Source organism: Rattus rattus, chromosome 10, assembly GCF_011064425.1.
Source record: "Rattus rattus isolate New Zealand chromosome 10, Rrattus_CSIRO_v1, whole genome shotgun sequence".
Taxonomy (NCBI): domain Eukaryota; kingdom Metazoa; phylum Chordata; class Mammalia; order Rodentia; family Muridae; genus Rattus; species Rattus rattus.
In genome coordinates, this window is record NC_046163.1 from 58,019,065 (window position 1) to 58,041,001 (window position 21,937).

Sequence of the window (21,937 nt, forward strand, 5' to 3'; positions counted from 1 at the left end):
TGGATATTTAGAAAGCAATTTGGTGCTTTGTCAATTTAGTTAAACATTCCTGTTTTTCTTATCGTGGAGATTGGCAAACACGTAAGCCTTTTCTTGTCTTGTGAACAGTGCTGTAATAGAGCACTGGAGTACAGCCAGCCTTCAGCATACTGACTTCAATTCTTTTGAGCATACACACAGTAATGGGGTTGCTTGATCATAGGATAAAACACTGCTGTGCCCGGTGTTTACTACTTTTGTGGGTTTTTCTCCCTTAGACTTCTCTCCACCCGTTTCTTCCTCCCTTTCACCCCCCTAACATTAGATACCAGAGAGAAAAGGATAGAGGAAAGGAAAGAGATCCCTGAATAAAGTCAGGGGTTGTAAACGGGGCAACGTTACCGTTAGACTTCTTCCCGCTGATTAGGGACAGCCAGCTGCTTGGGGCAAGTTTGATCTTCACTGTCAGGATATCTAATTTCTTGTTTCTTCTTTGCACGCTACTGCTTAACAAACAGTCACCAACAGCAACCAACAGCCAACCATAACCCCACCCCTCCCACCAATGACCAATACCACACCACCTAGCGGGGGCTTTAGCACTTATATACCTTCTGAAAAGTTCCCAGAATTTTAAACACAGAAACTCTCTGCAGCTGGCAAAACATGGTAAATCGTAGTCAGCTGCTGTGAAGCAGCCCATATCCCCGCACCTGGGATTAGAACGGAACCATATTCTTTTAATACTGCTGTGTTTTTTAAAGAGACCAAATTTCCAAAATTGTCACAATATACTGCTTACATTAAGTCATAAATTATTGTGAGACTCAAACAAGCAAATAAGTGTTTGGAATTAGGACTAATGTCTGGCACTTGGCAAACATGTTAAGAGTCACTGCTTTGTTACTAGATGTTTCTCCAGCCATAAAAGAGTTCCCTATAGACTCTTAGTGTCAGTGTCTGTCAGTCTCTAAGACTCACTGACCATTTGTGGAATCAAAGCCTGCTGCAGGATGGACTTTCTACTTAGTAGGAGTTTGCTAATGGCCAGCCCCACACTGAGGAGATCTGCACCACTGCTGCCGAGCCAGTTGAATGCATCTCAAATAAACATATAGAGAAAACAAATGGGGGGTTGGGGATTTAGCTCAGTGGTAGAGCGCTTGCCTAGCTAAGCGCAAGGTCTTGGGTTCGGTCCCCAGCTCCGAAAAAAAAGAAAAAAAGAAAAAAAAGAAAAGAGAAAACAAATGGAAGCTGACCTGTGCATGGGTAGATCAGATGCTCAGAGCAAGAGTGCAGAATAAGACATGTGAACTAAGCATTGTCTAATTCTATTTCTGATAATACATATAAAAACAACTAATCGGGCTTTGTTTAGGTTTGGAACGGAAGAGCTGGGTGTGTGAGCTCATACCCTCGGTCATAGCACTGGGTATATGGAGAGGAAGGACCACTGAGCGTTCAAGGCAGCCTGGGTTAAGAGTGAGACCCTGGGCTGGGGAGATGGCTCAGTGGTTAAGAGCACCGACTGTTCTTCCCAAGGTCCTGAGTTCAAATCCCAGCAACCACATGGTGGCTCACAACCATCTGTAATGGGATCTTGATGCCCTCTTCTGGTGTGTCTGAAGACTGCTACAGTGTACTCATATATAATAAATAAATAAAATATTTAAAAAAACTGGAAAAAAAAAGAGTGAGACCTGTCTCAAAAACAAAAAGGGAACAGGCTGGAGAAATGGCTCAGTGGTTAAGAGTATGTTCTGATCTCACAGCGGACCCAAGATCAGTGCCAGCACCCAAGGGGTGGCTGACAACCGCCTATAATTTTAGCTCCAGAAAATCCAGCTCCCTCTTCTGGCCTCTCAAGGTACCACACACATGTACAGGCACACGCAGTACACATGTACACATAATAAAATGGATCTTTTATAAAGGAAAGCAGAATGGGAAGTCTTTCCCACGAAAGCACTGATAGTAAATGCTTACTGAGCATGTGCTCTGCCAGACAGTCTGCCAGGAGGTTGGTAATGAATCACCATCACAGATCACTCACCAGGAAAGAGGCTTAGCGAGGGGGAACGTGTTACCCCACACTGTACAATTTATAAATGATAGGTTTAGCCAGGACAGAATCTTGGGCAGTCAAGTTCTGAACATTCACCAGACATCCTGCATAGCTGTTTACTTTTTTTTAAAAGATTTATTCATTTATTATATATAAGTACACTGTAGCTGTCTTCAGACACACCAGAAGAGGGCATCAGATCTCTTTACAGATGGTTGAGAGCCACCATGTGGTTGCTGGGAATTGAACTCAGGACCTCGGGACCTCTGGAAGAGTAGTCGGGGCTCTTAACCACTGAGCCACCTCTTCAGCCCTGCTGTTTACTTTTTATAGGATCTTTCCCTCCTTTTCCTTTTTTCTTTTTTCTTTTTCAAGAGAGGGTTTCTCTATGTAGCCCTGACAGTCCTGGAACAATTGCTTCTGCCTCCCAAGTGCTGGGATTAAAGGCCTTACCCACTACCACCCAGTATTTTTTACAGGAGTTTTAAATTCAGTTAAGCTTAGCCCAGTGCGGTGGTGGCACAGGTTGCGATCCCTGTATTGGGGCAAGAGAAGGCAATTCTGTCCACACAGCAAGTCCTTGTGGGAAAAGAGGCAAGTGTTACATGAGTCTATGAAGCTCCTTGAGTCCGAGGTGTTTGCAGTTTTCAGCCGGCTCATCCTCACCGACCCCTGGGCAGGAGATACTCTTTCTTCTTCTTCACTATGAAAGCAACATCAGATTTTAACTTCTGTAAACTGGATTCCAACAGGTCCTCCAAATCCTTTAGCATCTGGGACTGCTGGTGCACAAAAGGCCGAAGCATTTGGTCATCTTCCTAAAAAAAGAGAAAGATAGTACTTCTTAGGACTAGAGCAAAAGTACTTTGTACATGTGGATGGGGTGTCCAGTAAACTCATGTGGCTGAGGAACTGCGTCAGACGTTCTCAGCAGTCAGTAGTGACTGGCTGGCTTCAGGAAGGCCGTGTGAATCTACCCAGAGAGGAGGCGATACAAAGTTTCAGATTGCAATGTTCTATGTTCTTTCAGTACTGTAGCGGCAGAGGCCTGCAAGGATTCCCAGATGGACCAGTTTGCTGATAGATTTCTCCGGGGTGGAAGCAAGTACCCCCGAGAAGGGACATCAGCAGAGGGGGGAGGGGGGGATGCAGACAGGTGACAGCATTGAGTTCTAGTTTCCTGTGTTGTTAAGAGTTCTTCCGGTTCGGGGTTGGGGATTTAGCTCAGTGGTAGAGCGCTTGCCTAGGAAGCACAAAGCCCTGGGTTCGGTCCCCAGCTCGGAAAAAGAACCAAAAAAAAAAAAAAAGAGTTCTGCCGGTTGGGATCCTTTGCCCAGTGTCCCCACCACCACCACCACACACACAATGAGTTTTCCAGGTTTCCTTTTCACATTTAAAAGGTAATCATTTGTATATTCTGAACACCAATACTTGATGTTAATTATGGGCTAGCAGTCGGGAAGTTTTAACTTTAGGACACTTTGGCTTTTACAGTGAGGGATGTTCATCTAGTTAAAATCCATGAGAAATATCCCCAGATTTAGAAACAAAAACAAAAACCCTAAAAGGTTTTAGATAAGGAATAGTGAACCTATGGTACTGATTGGCCCGTCAGGCTATGCTTTCTTCGGTGTGCAGAGAGGGGAGGGGGGTGTTCACAGGTGTTCACAGGTGTTCACAGGTGTTCACAGGTGTTCACAGGTGTTCACAGGTGTGCCTGGAGGTGCCTTGGGTGCCACCTTCACTGTCATGAAGCTCACTGAATAGACGAGGCTGACTGGCCAGTGAGCTCTAGGGGTCCCCTACCTGTCTCTCCCCAGGACACACTGACTGCCCACTTTGGCTTTTTTTTTTTTCAACGTGGTTCTTGGGGTCACACTCGGGTCCTCACACTTGTGCTGCAGGCAGGCATGTCACCAGCTGAGCCACCTCCCCAACCCCCAGTGCTGTTACTTAGCGTGGCCTAGGGGACGGTTCATCCAGCCAGTATTCCCCTTTTATTGAGAGGTATCCAGACAGAAGGCGGCCCCAAGGGAACTACCCGGTCCAGTTACTGTGAAGGCACCTTCTTCTTTTTTATTTAAATTGGATTTTTTTTAAATTTACATTTCAAATGTTATCCCCTTTCTTGGTTTCTCGTCCATAACCCCCCTATCCCATCCTTCTTCTATGAGGGTGTTCCCCCACCCAACCACCCCTTTCGGACTCTCCACCCTGACATTCCCCTACACGGGGGGGGGGGGGTCCAGCCTTGGCAGGACCAAGGGCTTCTCCTCCCATTGGTGCCCAACAAGGCCATCCTCTGCTACTTATGCAGCTGGAGCCATGGGTCTGTCCATGAGTACTCTTTGGGTGGCGGTTTAGTCCCTGGGAGCTCTGATTGGTTGGTATTGCTGTTCTTATGGGGTTGCAACCCCCTTCAGCTCCTTCAATCCTTTCTCTAGCTCCTCCAATGGGGACCCCATTCTCAGTTCAATGTTTGGCTGCTAGCATTCACCTGTGTATTTGGCATGTTCTGACTAAGCATCTCAGGAGAAAGCTCTATCAAGCTCCTGTCAGCATTCACTTCTTGGCATCAGCAATATTGTCTGGGTTTGGTGGCTATACACACACACACACACACACACACACACACACACACACACACAAATATATATATATGGGCTGGATCTCCAGGTGCTCTTCCAGAAGCTGCCAGCCTGGTCTTTATGACCAATTCTTTGTCCTTTCTGAGAAGCTCCACCTTTTAGTGCAAACCTCGGAGAGTGGCTGTTGGCTGTTGTGAGGGTTGGGTCATAAGTGTGAAGGCAATGGTCATGTTGCAATCCTTAGCTCTCTTTCGAATCCTTTGTATTTCCTGCCTCACTGTGCTGCCTGAAACCTGAAATGGCCGGGGTGGATTGGCCATTTCAATCTGTGGCTTTCCTTGTTTGGAAAGGAAAGCTGTCAGCTGTCAATCAGTCATGGAAGCCTGAGTCTGTCCAACATTTCCATGGTGAGACCAAAGACTATCCATTTGATTCCTAATTTGCCAAGAGTTTGTTTCATTTTGTTTTTCAAGACAGGGCTTCTCTGTGTAGCCCTAGCTGTCCAGGAGCTCACCCTGTAGACCAGACTTGCCTCCAACTCAGAGATTCGCCTGCCTCTGCCTCCTGAGTGCTGGGATTAAAGGTTTATGCACCACACCCCGCTAAGGACCCACACTTTTAAAGAACTATGAATTTGCTCATCTGGTCACACATCTGTCACTGTGCTATCAAATCCCTAGGTTAAGTGGGGTGGGGTTTGGGTGTCTGGGGAGGTTGGTTACTCACGGGAGGTCTGCATTGCCTCAGTCTGAGGAGCTGTCCTCTGGCCACACTCATGCCTCCATAGAACACCTTCAGAGCTCTGGCCAGCTGTGCGTCAGAGCTGGCTCGCTGAGCACACATTTGCTTAGCCTCTCCAGCAGCTGTCACTGTAGCTCCTTCTGGATTATCTGGCTTCTGGGACAGGGTGAAAGCAAAGGTATTTCCCATTAGCCTCCAAGCGCTTCTGTGATTGTTTATTTGCTTTTTCAAGACAGGATTTCTCTGTGTAGCCATAGCTGTCCTGAAACTCACTCTATACACCAGGCTGGCCTCGAACTTGGAAATTGGCCTGCCTCTGCCTCCTGAGTACTGAGATTATAGGTGTGTACCACCAGACCTGGCTTTGGTGATATTTTTATCTCCACTTACCAGCATATTTCTTTGGACGTACTCAAAGATAGTTCAGAGCAAAAGAAAAGAAGTTCTGTTTCGTTGTTGTTGTTTATGGTCTAAGATTTGAACTAACTCATTAAGATCTCCTACGTCCATGGCTGGAGAGATGGGTGGGCAGTAAAGAGCACTGGCTGTTCTTCCAGAGAACCCAGGTTCAATTCCAAGCACCCACATGACAGCTCACAACCGTGTGTGACCCTAGTTCCAGGGGAATCCATCCGATGCCTCTTCTGGCCTATGTGGACACACATACACTTGGGCACACATACATATACAATAAATAAATAAATATGTTAATTACTTCCTATTCTAGACAAACAGCACATCCTAAACATGGGAGTCAGGAATGAGGTGGAACACTCACGTGGTACCGTCTCTCACCCTGTGGAACAGAACCAGCATTTTCCAGTGCCGCCTTGAGATAGACGTTCTCTCCTCTGAGGGCCCTGTTAACATCTCTCAGCAGCTCCGTCTCCTGCTCTAACTTGAGCAGCTTCTGATAAAGTTCTGGCACCTGGTTGGACGTGATCTGCAGAGGATGCACCAGCTCAGCCTGTTGTGTAAACCTTCCAGACCAGTGAGTCACCAAGGATGGAATAGGGGTGGGGTGGGGGAAGGGTAAGTCCCCTAGGGCACACGGATCATTGAAGGAAGGGTCTCTAAGGGACCATCACCAAGGCTGTTCAGTCCCCCATGAGCTGCCATGCGCACCAACCTGACTTACATCCTTCACACTGGAAAATGTCTTGGTGTCTACCATGATGTAGCCTTCCCCTGTGAACAGGACGTCCGGCTGAGAGACACCCAAGTGGGCACAGCCTTCTGCAACGTGGGAGAGAGACCAACAAGGAAAGGCGTCTCAGCTGCCCAGCCCCCAGTGGGCTGAGAAGAACCAGATGGAATCCAGGGGCCTGCAGAAGATGGCTCTTACCCGCCGCTCCACAGACCTACCCGCCTCTCCCTCTGCCGCCTGAGATCTGGCTGAAGAGTACACAGCAGGACAGAATGAGCAAACCTGGTACCTTGGAGGCCCCACAAATCCACAACGAGGGCATTCGTCAGTAAGTAATTCAGAAACTCTCGAGACACACCCAAGGCTGCAAAGTGGACGGACTCTTCAACTCTGGGATTCACACTTTGCCACACAGGTTTGGTATACAAAGTATTCGGAAGATCATAAACTTTGTACCTGAGGCAAGAACATAAGACAGAACTGAAAGCCAGAAGGGACAAATCTGTGAAGAAGATGATCAGACGAGCCTCAGAGCTGCAGCCCAGTGCGGTTAGGGAAGAAGTTGCCCTGTGATTGGTTCTTGTGACTTCTGACTCCAATACTTGTTATCCAGCATGGCCATCACTACTGTAAAGCTCATATAACGAGGAAGAAAAGTTTTAATCCATGCTTAGACTCTATTTGGATGCTCTAAAATGCTAAGTTTCACCGAACGGTAGCCTCATGTGTCTTTTTTTTTTTTTTTTTTTTTTTTTTTGGTTCTTTTTTTTCGGAGCTGGGGACGGAACCCAGGGCCTGGCGCTTCCTAGGCAAGCGCTCTACCACTGAGCTAAATCCCCAACCCCTCATGTGTCTTTAAACCCAGCACTCAGGAGGCAGAGGCAAGTGTATCTCTTCTGAGTTTAAGGCTAGCCTGGTCTACAGAGCAAGTTCCAGGATAGCCAGGGCAACACGAAGAAACTCTATCAAAAATAAATAAATAAATAAATAAATATATAAATATATAATACATACATACTACACATATACTACATAATACTACATACATACATATTACATACATACATACATACATACATACATACACACATAAAATGCTACATTTCCTTGGGAGGTCTTTAAGTTTTGTTGTTTTTTTTTTTTTTTTTTTTCTTTCGGACCTGGGGACCGAACCCAGGGCCTTGTGCTCGCTAGGCGAGCACTCTACCGCTGAGCTAAATCCCCAACCCCCCCTTTTTTTTTTTTTTACTTTTTAAAGCATCTCTTTATCTTTCCCTGTTCTTTGAATCTAATGAACTTAGCCCTACCTAGTTTATCTGCACTATCATAATACATTTTACTTAAATAATACACTCTCAATGGATACTTTTTGTGACTATTAAAACGTCTAACACTGTATGAGACGCAGTAGTCATCCAAATAACCTGGAGGGTCCTGTGGTTTCTCTACTTGATGGAAAAAGTAGTGAGTTTGCAGTTGAGCAAACAGAAACATTTAGACTTTATGATACACTCATTAAAAAAACAAACAAACCAAGCTCCCCCCCCCACCAGGAGCCACATCGGTGTTGTGTGCAGGTTATGTACATAGGTGTTGTGTGCAGGTTATGTACATAGGTGTTGTGTGCAGGTTATGTACATAGGTGTTGTGTGCAGGTTATGTACATAGGTGTTGTGTGCAGGTTATGTACATAGGTGTTGTGTGCAGGTTATGTACATAGGTGTTGTGTGCAGGTTATGTACATAGGTGGTGTGTGCAGGTTATGTACTTAGGCGGTGTGTGCAGGTTATGTACATAGGCGGTGTGTGCAGGTTATGTACATAGGTGTTGTGTGCAGGTTATGTACATAGGTGTTGTGTGCAGGTTATGTTGTGTGCAGGTTATGTACATAGGTGTTGTGTGCAGGTTATGTACATAGGTGGTGTGTGCAGGTTATGTACATAGGTGTTGTGTGCAGGTTATGTACATAGGTGTTGTGTGCAGGTTATGTACATAGGTGTTGTGTGCAGGTTATGTACATAGGTGGTGTGTGCAGGTTATGTATATAGGTGGTGTGTGCAGGTTATGTACATAGGTGGTGTGTGCAGGTTATGTACATAGGTGTTGTGTGCAGGTTATGTACATAGGTGTTGTGTGCAGGTTATGTACATAGGTGGTGTGTGCAGGTTATGTAAAGTGCAGAGCCCGCACCCCAGCTGAATGCCCCGGGTCGCATCTTCCTTTAGCCATTTGACACCAAGGCACTGGACGATGTGGATCTGGAAGTCAATCCTCTTGCCCAGTAGCTCCAAAGGGTCAATAACCGTGTCTTCCTCACCATGTGCCCTGCAGACAAGAGCTCAGGGTCAGACTCCAGGTTAGGCTGGGCCAGGCTCGCTAGCACTCAAACGTCACAGGAATGGAAGCATCCTAAGGAGACAGATGATTGCCCTGAAGGAGGAGTGGGCGGTAATATCACTGTAGAGTCCAGTCACGGAACAGCCGGTTCTGCATTGAGCTTCTGGGGAAGGTATCACCTGCAAGGGCTTACAGTCCAGAGAAGAGTACAGACATCTTCATGCAGTGAATGTGTGCGGTGAAGGCTGGGGGTTGGTCCCATGGTGGAGGAGGAAAGGCCAGCTGCCCTCTCATGCTGCGGCCTAAGTTGTCATCTTCCTCGATGAGTTATTTAGTCTGGAGTCAACATCAGCCCTGTAGCCTCAGAAACCGATGTGGGCAGCTTTCTAACTGGAGACCTCTCTCCTATCAGCCATGCTCATAAAGTCTGAAACTTACACACAAGAATAGTGTTCACTTCCAATGCGATGTGGCTGTTGGGTAACCTAGACAGCCAAGGTAGCCAAGGGACCAGACAATGGCCTGAAGTCCCTATAGACATGGAGTTTTTGGTCAGCTTGGCCCTTTAGACCCAGAACTTGGAGGCTACCCTCATCCTTTCTCAAGCTGGTTTCTTTTTCATCAAGACAAAAAAGGGTACACTGGGGCTGGAGAGATGGCTCAGTGGTTATGAGGTTCTGAGTTCAAATCCCAGCAACCACATGGTGGCTCACAACCATCTGTAATGGGATCTGATGCCCTCTTCTGGTGTGTCTGAGGACTGCTACAATGTACTCACATACATAACAAATAAATAAGTCTTCACAAAAAAAAAAAAAAGGAAAAAGAAAAAGAAAGGGTACACTGGATGTTTGTACAGGAACCTACCGATCTCTGTGCTTAGGATGGCTAAAACACTTTTCCTTGTATACATCTATGGCCTAAAACAAGAATAAATAAAACTGGAGTTCAGAGACACGAGTCCAGACACCTAACCCTAACCTCAAACCAAAGAGCAAAGTTCAAGCCTCTGCCAAGAGTGGGGGTGGGTGAGCAGAAGCTGACTTTGTGTTTCTGCCTCTCATGCCTGCCTCTGATGTGTGCCGCATCCTGTGGACTCGGTGCCAGGAGCAGGCAGTGGGTAACCATGACTACAGCAGCCTAGACTCCTTTCCCAGCCATCCCCTCATGGTCCCAACCCCAGGCTTTGGGTCCTCGTCTAGAGTTCCCCACTCCATCTGCAGCTTTGTGGAATGTCCTTCGTGCTGCTCCAAATGCTGGGCATTTGACAAGCATCAGACTCAGCAAGGCCAAATCATGAACGAGCTCGTTCACTTGTCTCACCAGTAACCACTTCAGGGACCAAGGTGACCTCCCTCCCCTCAGGAGAACGTTCTGGGACGGGGTGGAGACTCACCATCCCTCTGGGGAGCAGGGGGTTATTTGAATGTGCAGCACTGCCTCCTCCAGCCCGTCACAGTTGAGGAATTCCACCTGCTCCTCCAGCATCATGCAGTGAGCCAGGGACTGCAGCCAGACATGTGCTGAGCCCAAGTGAACGACCTCCACAGGGTCCCAGAAAGGGTCATCTTCCTGAGCCACGTGGCTGTCTCTGCTCTCTAGAAAACGCTGGTAAAGTTCCTCCATGAGGAATTTCCTGTTGATGAACTTGGCTTTTGACCAAATCCATACCTGAGGATGCAAAGGGAGGTCACCCGGTGTCTACGTTACTTTTTCATTTCTGTGAAGAGACATCATGACCAAGGCAACTTATGAAAGAACATACTTCCTTGAGGGTTTGCATACAATTTCAGAAAGTTAGTCCACGATTATCATTAAGGGGAGAATGGCAGTGGTAGGCAGGCATGGCTGTGGAGCAATAGCTGGGAGCTTTACATCCTGATCCACAAGGTGGTGGCAGAGACAGACAGACAGACAGACAGATACTGGACCTGGCATGAACTCAAACCCTACTCCCAGTGACACATCCCCTCCAACAAGAACATGCCTAATCCTTCCCAAACAATTCCACCAGCTGGGATCTAAACATTTCAAATACATGAGCCAATGGGGGCCACTATTCAAACCACCGCACCTTGTGTTGTTTCATTTGCTGCTTAAACAATCCATCTCTTGTGTTTACCCGTCTGCTTCTTTAAATGGATGGGATTTTAGGAAGATTGAGAGGAGGACACAAATTCCATTTTAGGACCAGGCCTGATGTCAAAAGAAAAGCCATCCATTCCAGGAACTGACCATAAACCCTCCCTAAGTCACCAGTCCCTAACTAAAATCCCCCTAGTTCCCTATAAAAAGGCCCGTGGGCTTTTGTCTGTCCTGTCACTTGTTGCCGTTTTTGTAAGTGGCCAACCCCTACACGAAGGCTTCTTGCTTCAAGAAATAAAAACGCTCTTGCCAATTGCATCTATGAGTGGTGGTCTCTGTGCAGTTCTTTCAGACTTAAAAAATCACATACTATGTTCGTCAAACTCAGTTGTTTTTTTCCTAAGATTTATTTATTTTATATATGTGAGCACACTGTCGCTGTCCTCAGACACACCAGAAGAGGACATTGGATCCCATTACAGATGGTTGTGAGCCACCATGTGGTTGTTGGGAATTGAACTCAGGACCTCCGGAAGAGCAGTCAGTGCTCTTAACCACTGAGCCATCCTCCAGCCTTTCAAACAGCCTTTTGAGGCCCTTCAAGAACACCAAGTAGTGTGCTGGAAGTACACCCAACAGATAATGTGTGGCTGATTAAAGATAGAGCCAAGGCGTGAGCCAAGGCGTGTTGGTGGGGTCAGGGAGCTGGAAAAAGCAGGGAAATAGATTTAACCACTGCTTTTCCTTGGAATGAAATGGCTTAGCAAGAAAGACCTGTGAAGCCTACAGAGAGCTAAAGTCATAATCTTGGGTCAGTTAGTGAGCGGCAGAGTTTGCTATAGACAAATGGACAATAAATACAGGACAATGGTCTCCAGAACAGCAAGGAGTGGCCCCAAAGCAGGTGCACAGCCTCGGGATTCCTTGCCTTCCACCGTCCTTGCAGCTAAGCCCAGGTACTTTTACCTCTGTTTTTCAGAAGCCCACAGAGGGGTTCCATTCTTGTTCAGGACTTCACCCCCACCCACCCACCCTCCTGTGAGCAACAAGTCCAAGACAGGAATTGCTGCCTCTCACTGGGCAAAAGCAGGGCCTCTGAGAACACTGGCTATGGAGAGAGAGAACCTTCAGCTGCAATAGAAGGGGATTCGGCCGGAAGTTTCCTTGACTGAAAGTCCGCCATCAGAAGTGATATCAAGTAAACCTAACGACTCTTCCTGGCAGCTGGAGTAAAATCAAAAGCCAACAGAGGAGGTGTTGTCCCAATGAGTGATACCTTCAACGGGGCAGTGGCAGGATAAACACAGATTTTCCTGTCTCTTTTGGCCTCCAGGCATATGGAAGAACACCATATAGAGACATGTTTTTGTCTCATGTACCCAGAGACATGGGCACAGACCTTTTTTTTTTTTTTTTTTGAGATGTTTTCTCTGTGTTCCTGGACATCCTGGACCTCACTTATGTAGACCAGGCTAGCCCCAAATTCAGAGATCTGCCTGCCTCTGTCTCTGTCTCTGCCTCTGCCTCCTGAGTGCTGGGACTAAAGGTGTCTGTCACCACCACCCAGCTTCCCTTGGCTTAATACTAACTAAGGCTTGTGAATCATGTTCAATGTGAGGAGAGGGTCTTCAGTGGGCGTTTGTAATCGTCAACATTGATTATCAACTGGACAAGATCTAGAATCACCTGGGAGACAAGTCTCTGACCCTGCCTGTGAGGGATTATCTAGGTTGATTGTTGCGGAGAGACACACCCTGAATAGCAGCAGCAACACCACTCCATGGGCTGAGTTCCTGTACTGCAGGAAAGGAAAAGCCAGCTGAACAGAGAGAAGTATTCATCTCATCCACTTCCTGATGTAGGTGCAGAACGACCAGCGGACCAAAGCCCCTGTCATGTGACTTCTCTCCACGATAGACTCCACTCTAAACTGTGAGCAAAACTAAACCTTTCTCCAAGTTGCTTTTGCACTTTCAGAGAAGCATTGGTAGCTAACACAGTGTGTACCCTCTGGTTTAGGATTCACTTGACAGATATCAGAGAGGAGAGAAGTTCACCTGAAGAAATGCCTTTATAAGAGCAGGTTGTGGGCAAGTCTGAAGGGCATTTTCCTAAGTAATGTTGATGTAGGAGGACTGAGCCATGGTTTGGTACCACCATGGGCTGGTGGTCCTGGGTTCTCTAAGAGAGCAGGCTGAGCAGGCCATGAGGAGGAGAGAGCCAGTAAGCAGTTCCTGGCCCCTGTTCATATCCTGCTTGGGTTCCTGCCCTCACTGCTTTCAACGGTAAACAGTTATGTAGGAGTGGGAGTGAAATAAAACCTTTCCTCATCCAGTTGCCTTTGGCCATGGGATATCATCAGAGCAACAGTAACCCTGACTAAGACACAATGTCACTAGATCCCAGGAACTGGCACCACGAGAGAAAAAAGGAAACACGACAAAGGGTTCCCAGACTTGACCCTACTCAGAGAACATCTGGTTTCTTGTCCAGGTCTCCTGGATGCAACTGGCAAAAGTCCCCTGAATACCTTGGAAGCCTTCTGAGAAGTGTCTGTCCACTGGTGGGGGCGGGGCGTCTTACCTCATGAGTCCCTTGTTTGGTTACCTTCACCATGACCTCTTTCTGGAGGTCGTAGCCCCTGGAATCTGACGATGCTAAATTCTTCACCTTCAGTTCCATTTTAAGCCCCTGGTAAAGAAACATTTCACTAAACTCTGTATTTCATATTCCCTTTTCAGCTGCTTCTCCTCTTCCCAGCCTCAGGCTTCATAAAAGAACCCAGGCCAGATAGTCTTGTTCCTCAGAGTTCCTGCCAAGCTGAATGGCAGAGCACCAGAATTTCTCAATGCTATCCTGAAAATATTATCTGTACTTCCTAAGTCAGTTAATTCCTTCTCAAAGCTCCTTCTGACTGGAATCCCGTGTCCCATGAGCTCTGTGGCATATGAGCCATTGAGGTGCTGGAGAGATGTTTGGGGGACATCAGGGGCAGCCAATTATGGCCAGAAAGTGGTCATCAGATGCTAGTGGCTCTGATAAGTAAGGCAGGTGTTCGGTCTGGCGGGAAAGGCCTGAGGGTTAGCCTAGTTCCGTCACTAGCTCTCCATGCAGTCCTGGGAAAGCCTCAGCCTTCCCTAGACCTGGAGGGTCTTTTAGGACCTGTCTTTACACCGTTGTCGGGGTGTGAAAGGTTACCTTCTTCAACTCCTCACTCATCTGATTTGCTTCCACAACTAGCGGCATGAGTTTGATGTAGTCCTGGAACACAGCTAAGATGCTGGGGTCGGCTTGGTCATCTCCAGGGCTCGCCGTACCTGGTGAGAGTCAGGGAGGAAGTGAGTCCGTCACTTGTTCTGTACTTTTCAGCCATTGATAAACTCACACACTCAGCTGTTTGTTTACTTGGTGTGATTTTTGTTGTTGCTGGGTTTTTTTGTTTATTTGTTTTTTTGTTTTTTGTTTTTTGTTTTTTTTTGTTTGTTTGTTTGTTTTTTGGTTTTTGGTGTTTGGTTTTTGGTTTTTCAAGAGAGGGCTTCTCTGTGTAGCCCTGTCTGTCCTGGAACTCGACATGTAGGCCAAGCTGGCCGTGAACTCACAGAGACCCTCCTGCCTCTGTGCCGTCATTGCCCAGCTTCTACCGTTCATTTATACAGTTGCTTGTCACGGCCTTGAAATCTTGGCTATTCTCGTTCTTGATCTCAAGGCCCTTAAGCTAGTGCAGTTCTGGACTGTCCAGGAAGAAGGGGTAGAAGAAGTAGAGGCCAGTGGGCCCTTGGGTTTTGTGCAGAATCCTCCAAGGCTCAGTAAGCAACCTGTTCTTAAGTTCAGTTGTGTCTGGGCGCCGTGGAGGAATAGTTATATCAGGCCCCAATTCCTGATTCGGATGAGCACTGCCTTGTGTCAGGACCTGTCTGCTCTTCAGAGGCTCCCTGCCTGTGGGTCACATGGTACCAGTGCCTCAGACTTCCCAGCAGGCTGCCTTGGGAACCACCATCACTGCTGGGGCACGAGTGCATCAGCCCAGAGCCTGGGGTGCGAGGACCTGCTCGTCACCACTGTTTTTATTCTGGGAAGGCATTCTACACAGTCAGTTATAAAGAGCGAAACAAAAAGGTAGGTTATCTTGCTTATGATTGTGTGTGTGTGTGTGTGTGTGTGTGTGTGTACAGGTGTGCATGCAGAGCACAAAGGAAGGTGTCAAGTGTCCTCCACCTCTGTCTTTCTTATTCCCTTGAGGCAGCACCTCTCCATAAACCTAGACAAGCAGCCATTAAGCCCCAGCAACCTCCTTGTCTCTGTCCCATGGGTGGATGATGGTATAAATCCACGTCCTCGTGGCTGTAAAGCCAGCTTTCTTAAGCACATAGCTGTCTTGCTAACCCCGGTCTTAGATGTATATCAAGGACTCCAGCGGAATGTGGACATGGCGCCACACATCTGTAATCCCGATCCTACAGCCTGAGACAGGATAACAGACTGATACCAGCTTGGTCCACATGGTGAATTTGGGGCTAGCTTTAGCTACTCCATGAGGTCTGAAAATCTAAAGCCTGGCTAGGTATGGCGGCTCATACCTGTAACCTCAGTGCCCCAGTGCTCCCCACCTGAGTGCTGGTGCCTCCCCCTCAGAAGCCAGCATATCACGCAGACCTCAGTAGGGGCCAGCCAATCCTGTGCACATAACTCAGTGCTGGGGAGGAGCGATGGGGAGGTGTTAAGGGGCCTCCACCTGTGGAGTGAGGGGAGGGGCATGGGCAGAGGGTGGAGCCTCTGAATCCACTCACCTATGAGAAATCCTAGATAGTGTGGGGGTAGAGGGTGGGCTGAGGGGCAAGGGAATAACCTCCACTCAGAAACCTAGAGCTGCAACTTCCTCCAGACCAAGGCCTGGACATTGCCCATCACCATCTCTCCAGCCCAGAACAGGCTCTCGGTGCATGCTGTCCCCCTGTTGGCTGAAGGCCTTTATCTAACCCACTGATCTCATCTGAGCATTCTTGCTCCCACTCGCTGTATGGAACAGTCCCGCACACCCACACCAAGATTTGTAACTCAGACTACAGTCACCCTCATCCCTAAGGGCAGGTTTAGTGAGTTAAGCACACCTTTGATGTGTATCCAATGAAGACCATATTTGGTGGCTGTACGTGTAGCTCAGTGGTAGAGCACTTGTCTAGCATGCAAGACGACAAAGTCTTGGGTTTTATCCTCAGCATTGTGCAGAGAGAGAGAGAGAGAGAGAGAGAGAGAGAGAGAGACCGCTCATTCACATTTTAACTTTCTGCATACTGTGCTCTGACACCATGAAAGCGATTGGTTTATGTTTGCACAGGAAGATGGCGGAAGGCAGGTCCAGAAGCACTCACCAAGCATGTCCACACTCACTCCCTCGGCAGCTGCCCTCTCCATCTGGAAAAAGTCGTAGTCGAATCTGCCCAGGTCCTCAGCACCTCGCTCCGAGGGAAACCCGATGTAGAGGAAGGCACTGTTGGATCCCAAGATGATGCGGTCCTGGGAGGAAGAACTTAGGGAGCAAAGGCCTGGCCTGCTCCAGGGTCCAGGCTTCTACTCAAGCCTCAGAGATCTGAGAACTCTCTTCCCTCCATGGCCACCCAGGCTCAGCCCTCTTCCAGGAGAGGAACCACTATGGTCAGAACCTCAGAAGAAAAGCACAGGGGTTCTGTGGCGTGTACCCGAGTCTGATTCAGATTAGGAGTTCAGCTGTCCTCAGAGAGGGCAGAGGACTTAAGAGCAGATGTGTGGGGGCTTTTTGGTGAGGTAGACCACACTGCTGCTGGTCCACTAAAGGGAAGCCCTTGGGATGGGGCGTGTGCTGGACGGTGAAGCTAGGGAGGGCACACCCAGTGTTTCTAAGAGGGGAGTGGCTGAGCCTCCTGCCTGCCTTAGAGGCTGTGGTTTCTGTGTGTAGCGATCGGTGACAGGAGAGGGCCTCAGGGCAGACACTGTGGTGGGAGAGACTCCTTGGCGGGTGTGAGAATGAGGGACAAAGAGGGGCCGTTGGAAGTAGATGTTCTGTTTCTGCCAAGGACAGGTTCTCTTAAGCCTCAGATGCTATAACATGAGAGCACTGAGCAGGATCTTGGACAGCATCCATTTCCATCTTCCTTCAGTTATGGGAGATGTTCAAAGAACTGAAATAATGTTCCCGAGACCCAGTGGGTAGGAACAGGTCTCTCACCTCAGCCATTGCAGTCTAGCAGAGGTGGGAAGCTCCAGGCCAGGGCCAGCCCCTCTCATTGTGACAGGGGACATTTCACAAAGAGAGTCACCCCCGCCACCCCGAGCACCGTCTTGAGGGTATCGCTGAGGCACTGCCATAGCTGGGCAAGGAACCTACCAAATGCTGCAGCTTTGTCCTGCTGCTGACAGGTACCCCATTGACAATGACTTTGCCCGTGCTGTGTGGAGCGACCGTCACTTTACCGTCCACGTTCGTGAAGGAAGCATGTTTATCTGAAATGCTAAGACAGGAGTTGGTTGCAGTCACCCTATGGCTGGTTGGGTTTCACAAAGAGATCCACAGCTATGATCAACGGGGAAGCTCCTGCCGCCCCCTCACCCCCCAACACCACACAGTGCTATGGAAGCTGCAGGGACCTGGAAGACAGCGAGGATGCTATTCTAGCCACAGGATGAACCCCAGCTGAGGGCCTGCAGCTGCCAGGAACCTCCAGACATAACGACCAAAAGACAAAGCTATCAATGGAGAAATGAATACATGTTTCAACAGCCAAAATAGGGAATAAACCCCTGTGTCTGTCCATCAACGTGGTATAATAAATGTGGTATTTGTATACCGGGGGAAACTGTTTGGCCAGAGAGATTCTCCTGAGGTCAACAACGTGGGTACAACTGGAGGCCATTATGAATTCAACCAGGTCCGGGTCCAGAAAGACAAATCCTCTGTTTTCACCCATACGTGGAGGACATAACACTCATCTCAAAGGAGTAAAGAGGAGTTGTTACCGTAGCCAGAGAGGACGTGGGGAAATGGTTAATGGCCACAGGGTAGAGCTGAAAGGCAGAGCACTCCTGGTGTCCTATAGTGTAGGATTATGAGCTCAAGGTCATTAGCTCAACCCTTCAAAGTCCCTAGTACCCGATGGCTAAGCATTGTACACACATCTCAACCGATATAGACTGGGGCTCGCACTATTGATACAAATGTACATGACTATGGTGCCAGTTAAAACACATATATGTGATTTTTTATTCTTTTTTCTTTTTTTCGGAGCTGGGGACCGAACCCAGGGCCTTGTGCTTGCTAGGCAAGCGCTCTACCACTGAGCTAAATCCCCAACCCCATATATGTGATTTTTAAATTAAATTTTAAAGCTACTTCCGTGAGGCCTTCAAACCCAGACACCTGAGGGTACAGCTACCCGCAGGTACAATCCTGACAGACCATCCACATGGGCTCAGTCTTCCCTCCCCTTGTCTCTTGCTCAATTGCCTTGCTTCTGCTGTGGAGTTCTTACAGGCTCTAACCTTTGGCGTCCTTTTCTCCCAAAATGAGCATAAGAAAACAGGAAGAATGAACCACACTGCAGCTCAGGGCGCACTCTCCAGTGAACACCGGAGAAGATGCTGGGGGAGGCCTGGGGACTTTTAAAGCCCATCCAACCGGGCTTACAGTCTGCCTTACCCATGGCCTAGCACTCAGAGGAGGAGGGGCTTCGTATTTGAAGCCAACCTGAACTACATAGTGTTATTGATCCTGTCTACAAAAAAGCCAAAACCAAACAGGATGATGTCCAGGCTGGACTGAGAGGTCCTGGTCCTCTAGTTCGGGACGCAGGTGGTGTCCTTACCCCAGGCCTTGAAGGCAGATGGCGTTTGAAGCAGCCCGACCAACCTCACAGGAGCCTGGAAAGAGTCAGGACAGTTTAGAAATCGTCATCCTTCCGCCTGGATAAGATAATAGACCTGGTGGTGTGAAAGTAGCATTTCTTTCTTCAGTTAGGGCACACGAAGAATGTGTTCTCCCATTGGAGCTGTCAGTCACAACAGCACCCAGATATGACCCCGCTTTATGTAAGTTATTTTACTTTTTTTTTTTTTTTTTTTTTTTTGTCAGCTTGGTGACAATGCCACCTTCTTCATGGGCCTTCGTCCTCAATGACCCACCAAGGCTGGGCCACTCCTCTTAGAAGCTCTGATTCTGTGGTGGCTGGCCCCTCAAGGTACAGTGTCCCCTGCAGCCCCTGAGTGGGTTTGGCTGTCCTCCCTACCCCGTCTTAGACATGAATGGTAGCCGCCAGGGAAGAGAGTACAGGTGTCAGCCCAACTCTGGGCTCTGAATCCCAATCCATCGGGTAGCATACATATTGGACAGCGCCATTCCAAAGGCTGCCACCTGAGAAACCACTGCACAGAAATGCGATGTGACCACGTGTGGGTGATGGACTGATAACATGCACTCAGGAAAGGAGTTCCACATCATGCTACACCTTGATTGAGCTTAATTCTACTCAGTGGATTGAGAGACACACAATGGAGAACTGTGGGGTGATCTCACTGCTGTGCGGCCCCTGGCATGGGGAAATCCAGATGCAGAAGGAAGAGTGGTGGTCACCCAGGGCTCGGGGAGGAGAGAGGGGAGGTGGTTTTTAATGGGTACAGAGTTTTGGTCTGAGGCAACGATGGAAAGTTCTGGAATAGATGTGGTGATGGTTTAGTGCCTCTGCACTGAACTCTCGAGAGTGGTTAAAGAGGTGAACTTTATGTTGTATGTTTTGTAGTGCAAAGTTTTAAAAACTCAAAAAAGGAAAGGGGGAAGGAAGAAAGGGGAGGGAGGGAGGAAGAGGGGGAGGAAGGAAAGGGAATCAGAGCTGGCCTGGGGCAGCAGGGGTGGGGTGGGGGTGGGGGAGTAAGGGGGCAGCTGAATCAAGTACCATTGTGAATGAAGAACTTGAGGACCCCCGTGAGCTGTGGGTCTTCATTGACATTGAGAAGGTGTGGGAGAATCTTTACCATCTGCTGTTCCTAGGAAGACAGAGAAGTCCATCCCAGAGACCTCGGAAGGAAGGAGAGCTGCTTGGGCAGGTCTTGTCCCAGGGCCACACTTCCTTTAGTGCCCACACCAGCCATCTTCTATGGCCCCTCCCTCCTTTACTTCTGCCTCACCTATTTTCTCCAGGCCCCTGGCATCGTCCCCCGGCTCCCTGCTCCCTGCTGGAGCCGCACAGCAGCCCAGGCTGCCAGCTGTGTGGAGGGGCATGGACCACAGCAGCAAGGTGAGGCTCACCTGTGCGAGCGCCTTGTACTGTTGCTCCCACTCTCTCCGTGCCTGCTCCAGCAGCTGGGCCCAGGTCCCCCAAGTCCCCAGTTGCTGTTCTGCCCAGAAACAGGCTGAGTGCTCTAGAGGGAAGGAGGGACTTTAAGCAATGGCATCATCAAAGGCGAGATGTAGAGTAGACAGAGGAGAGAGAAAACGGAGCTGCTTCTGTGTGAGTCTGCAGGAAGACTCATCTATCTGCACAGTCCTGGGGTAGTTCAGGCATGATGAGAACACGGAAGACGGTTCATGGGGAGCAGGGAGCTCAGAGGTCCCCCTTTCCCCTTTTCATATGTGCAGGCATGTGACCATCTGCTCATGGACTTCCCACCAACCAGAGGATCAGAAAGAAGGACAGGTTTGCCTTACACCGTTTTTTTCATGTTTCTTTTTTTTTTTTTTTTTTTCGGAGCTGGGGACCGAACCCAGGACCTTGAGCTTGCTAGGCAAGTGCTCTACCACTGAGCCAAATCCCCAACCCGTTTTTCATGTTTCGTGTCTGGGTTTGTCTGATGGTTTGCATATGCTTGGCCCAGGGAGTGGTGCTATTGGAAGGTGTGGTCTTGTTGGAGGAAGTGTGTCACTGTGGGGGTGGGCTTGGAGACCCTCCTCCTAGCTGCCTGGGGATGCTCAGTCTGTTCCTGGCTTCCTTCGGGTTAAGATGTAGAACTCTCAGCTCCTCCTGCATCATGCCTGTCTGAATGCTTCCATATTCCTGCCTTAATAATGGATGGAACCTTTGAACCTGTAAGCCAGCCCCAATTAAATGTTGTCCTTTATAAGAGTTGCCTTGGACATGGTGTCTGTCCACAGCAGTAACACCCTAACTAAGATAGTTTGTAAATAGTGGGAATCCGAGGCCACACACAGGCCATCACCCAGCATTCAGAGCCTCATGACCAGCAGAGCAGGTGTGGGCCACTGTCTGCAGCTGCTCTAACTTAGTGCTTTGTTGCGGTTGGCACAGGAAGCCTGGGAATGTATCCTCATGGGTGTAGCTACTCTGTATCTGAGCATCGTGGGAAAGCCCAAGGCATCGTGGGAAAACCCAAGACCTTTGCTTCTTGTGACAAAGGAGATACTACACCGATCTCCAAGCTGGAACTTCTCCAGGCTGAGTCACTTTGTTAAGACCCTTAACAAAACGTAGGCCTTCCCTCCCACTCCACCTGCCTGGCTAGTTCTCCTTCCCCAGACCAACTGCTGTGCAAGCCGCCCCTCTGTCCTAGCCCCCGGGTGTCATCCAGCTCCAGGTGTGGCTGAGCTTAGCCTCCTGACTTGATTTACCTGCTGCTCCAGCACCCCCGAATCCAAGCAGCAGAGCGCTCTCAGCCCTGGACGCTCTCACCAGCGGACAGGTGTTGATCACAGCTCTGTTCCGAACCTTCTTAGCCCTGTCAATGGCAGACACACTCTCAGGCCCCTTTGCTGTCAAAGCTCGAGCACCAGCCCTGGGGTAACAGCAGCAGGCAAGTTCAGAACCCATGGGGTGAAAACCATGTCAGCTTTCACTACCTGGCATGTCTCGCCTTTTGACATTGTGACGGTACCTTGTCATCTACAAATTTCTTGGACCTTCATAGCTAGCCTGGGACGACGCCTTGTGAGCCTGAGTCACAGGCTATACATAATCTGCAACCATGGAGACCGAAACTGATTTCAATAACCTACATGGTTCACACAAACATGCTGGG

The 21,937-nt window shown here is 48.7% G+C and overlaps 1 protein-coding gene across 1 annotated transcript in view; it reads right to left on the reverse strand.

The window, feature by feature from the left end:
* Positions 1-2,555: 2,555 nt before the first annotated feature.
* The window catches only part of LOC116911784 (kinesin-like protein KIF28P), a 51,712-nt gene continuing 32,330 nt past the window's right edge, over positions 2,556-21,937 (reverse strand). Inside the window, exons 9-23 of the mRNA XM_032915779.1 lie at positions 21,531-21,637; positions 20,214-20,326; positions 19,861-19,951; positions 18,778-18,832; positions 17,304-17,427; positions 16,312-16,456; positions 14,141-14,259; positions 13,526-13,633; positions 10,254-10,528; positions 8,711-8,845; positions 6,810-6,976; positions 6,503-6,609; positions 6,169-6,316; positions 5,359-5,534; positions 2,556-2,862 (exon numbers count right to left, since the gene is read on the reverse strand). Coding sequence (XP_032771670.1) covers positions 2,707-2,862; positions 5,359-5,534; positions 6,169-6,316; positions 6,503-6,609; positions 6,810-6,976; positions 8,711-8,845; positions 10,254-10,528; positions 13,526-13,633; positions 14,141-14,259; positions 16,312-16,456; positions 17,304-17,427; positions 18,778-18,832; positions 19,861-19,951; positions 20,214-20,326; positions 21,531-21,637 — 2,026 coding nt within the window. The 3' untranslated portion in view covers positions 2,556-2,706. The remainder of the gene's footprint in view (positions 2,863-5,358; positions 5,535-6,168; positions 6,317-6,502; positions 6,610-6,809; positions 6,977-8,710; positions 8,846-10,253; positions 10,529-13,525; positions 13,634-14,140; positions 14,260-16,311; positions 16,457-17,303; positions 17,428-18,777; positions 18,833-19,860; positions 19,952-20,213; positions 20,327-21,530; positions 21,638-21,937) is intronic.